At 45.7% G+C, this 2,608-nt stretch overlaps 1 protein-coding gene across 1 annotated transcript; it reads right to left on the bottom strand.

Moving 5' to 3' along the window:
• Nucleotides 1–927, bottom strand: ora6 (olfactory receptor class A related 6). The gene has a single exon (XM_071912469.2). The coding sequence runs from the start codon at nt 925–927 to the stop codon at nt 1–3; it is 927 nt and encodes a 308-aa protein (XP_071768570.2).
• Nucleotides 928–2,608: the final 1,681 nt, after the last annotated feature.

The raw sequence follows: 2,608 nt of genomic DNA, 5'->3' as shown, positions 1-2,608 counted from the left end.
TTACTTCTTTATAATGTTCTTGAGGGAGAATAAGTTATTCCCTATGCCATACACATACGGGCTGCTGGATGTATAGGTGGTAGAGATAAAGAACTCCATTTCAGACCAAAAGTGAAAGTCACTGGGGTGGAAGGCCAGATGGAAGACCAGGTAGAGAGTCCAGTCCACCTGGAACAGGCCCATGGCTGCCAGTACAGCCACTGTGCTCCGCTGCAGCCTCGGACCCTTGCTCTTCTTGCCGGGCTGTCCCGACCCGCTCACGCTCAGCACCGGCGTTATCATGCTCCTCTGGCTCAGCAGCACCGTCAGGATGAGGCAGCTGGTCACCGTGATGATGACCAGAGGCAGCAGGTTGCAGACCAGGAGGAACATGTATTTGTATAAGCGGTTGACAGTCGGACAGTTATCTTTATGGCACAGAAAGAAGTCCGGGGGGCAGCCGATACCGTTGCTTGTTGTGTTATTATCCGTATGTTCATCCAGGTTTAGGACATAAATGGGGCTGCTGAGGAGTATGGCGAGACTCACACAAATCCCGCTCACCATCCAGGCCGACCTGAGGCTGTCCAGGAAGATGGGAAGGTTGACCCTCTTGTGGGCGTCTCGCAGCTTCTGGTAGCGGAAGACGCTGATGAGGACAGTGAAGAGGATGCTGGTAGTTTCGCCCAACGCGGTCAGGAACTTCAGCGACCGACACGTCCAGTTTCTGGAGCCGGAGGACACCTGCCGCATCACGACATCATAGATGTCCACGATGAGGATCTCCTCCAAGTTGGACACAGCCAGCCCCAGGAGGAACAACTCGAAGGACTTAACCCGGGAGAACTTGGTCTGAATGATGGAGAGGATGAGAAATACGTTGCCCATGATTCCTATGACAGAAATGAAGATCCTTAGGCCCAGGAGCTCGGGGGAGAAACTAACCATTATTGGGGACGTGAGCCGGAGTTCTCTCCACAGCAGCAGGCAAAGCCGTCACCTTCCACACACCTGACTGTCCAGGAGAGCGTGCAGGTGATATGAGAGAGAGAGAGCTGTGTGATCTGTTGCGTCTCTCCCCTCTTTTCTGCATCACTGACCTGACGCCCCTTGTTGTCACGTCCTCAAAGGTGGCAAAAATCTAGATTGGTTATCGCCTGTGCTCATTAGGGAAAGGAAAACAAGAGGATGCTGGAAACACAGAGGGCTGGGAGTCATTAAATTTTTACCTTGGAGCTTTTCAAAGCCGCATCTTGAGACCAGCAGAGTCTGGTTTAAAGCAGTGACACAACGTTTTCCACTGGCTTGAAGGCTCTTACATCACCAAACTCAATTTTACTGGTTCTACTCCATATATACTTTGACAGTGCTTGTTCTCCACCTCCACCTCATTCTTGTCATTTTTGTGAATTAATTGGCATGTTCTGTTTTAAGTTTGACTTACACTGCTGTGACAAACTGAAAAGGTTAGTCGATGATTATTATTCATCAGGCTTTCTCCTCTCTTTTTTGACACTGGGAAAAAAGAGAATACAGCAAGTGAAAAGAGAGCATTTACTAAGCGGAGTTACATTTCATTTGTGAGGTGTAGCGTCTCTCAAACACAAATATTACACTGAAAAAATATAGGTATATGCCACACACTGACACACTGCAGTCTGTACCCTGATACTTCCACTCTCTCCAAGTGCATCCTCTATAATTCTCAATGTGTTTTGTTTTGTAACACACACTCAACGTCATACACATCTGTCAAATCGATTTTACTTCCTCTAGCTGTACCTTTTATTCCCTGTGATGACTCTTTAAATCTCAACATCCTTCCTTATTTCAATTTTTAAGTTGTTGACTATAGAAATGTTTCTCCCCCAGGAGTCTGCATTCCAGAAAAAAGAAGATAATTTGAGGGAACAATCAGAGGCCTTATACCTCCTTAGGAAAGAACAAGAAGAAAAATTGAGATACTGAGATATAGAATTGCCATTTTACCCTTAATTGGTAGGGGGGTGGAAGTAGGAATGGTTTGACCTTGAGAGACTCGGCAGTGGCACCATAACTGTATGGTGAATATATTATGATATGCACCGTACAATCTTCTATTTGTTCTGAAAATTTGTACCGCTTCAGAGAGGCAATATTTGCATCTGTAGCTCAGAGAGTTCACAGTTTTACGGCCCTGTCCCTAAACATGCACACCGCTGCAAGCTTCCTGTTAGATTCAGAGATTCAGTACACAAGACAGGAAACATGGTTTGGAGAGGAATCTCTCAATGCAGAAAACTGACCATCCTTGTTTATGTTATCACTCAGGTGAAACAAAATGCAGAGATTTAGATGAAAACACAATGTGCATTACTAGTTTATCTCTTTCACACAACTAGAGCAGTTAAACGTATTTAAAGTAGATTATGTCCACACAGCGTATGTGTCTGTGTCTGTGCGTGTGTGTGTGTGTGTGTGTGTGATGGACAAATAAAGAAAAAGAAATAATGGGACAGAGGCTCTTCGACCCTGCTGTTGACAGAGGACTAGTTCATGTTCCATCTTGTCTCTTTTCCGCACTGTCTAGTTACCAGACCTTCTCTTCAACCAACCCCTGATATCCTGATTCAGCTTAATTGTGAATCCC

Source organism: Centroberyx gerrardi, chromosome 18 (assembly GCF_048128805.1).
Source record: "Centroberyx gerrardi isolate f3 chromosome 18, fCenGer3.hap1.cur.20231027, whole genome shotgun sequence".
Lineage (NCBI taxonomy): Eukaryota > Metazoa > Chordata > Actinopteri > Beryciformes > Berycidae > Centroberyx > Centroberyx gerrardi.
This window is presented reverse-complemented; position numbering and strand designations above follow the sequence as displayed.

What these genes read in the sequence shown, in the direction of transcription:
- ora6 (XM_071912469.2), bottom strand. Translation starts at nt 927, where the DNA reads ATGGTTAGTTTCTCCCCCGAGCTCCTGGGCCTAAGGATCTTCATTTCT.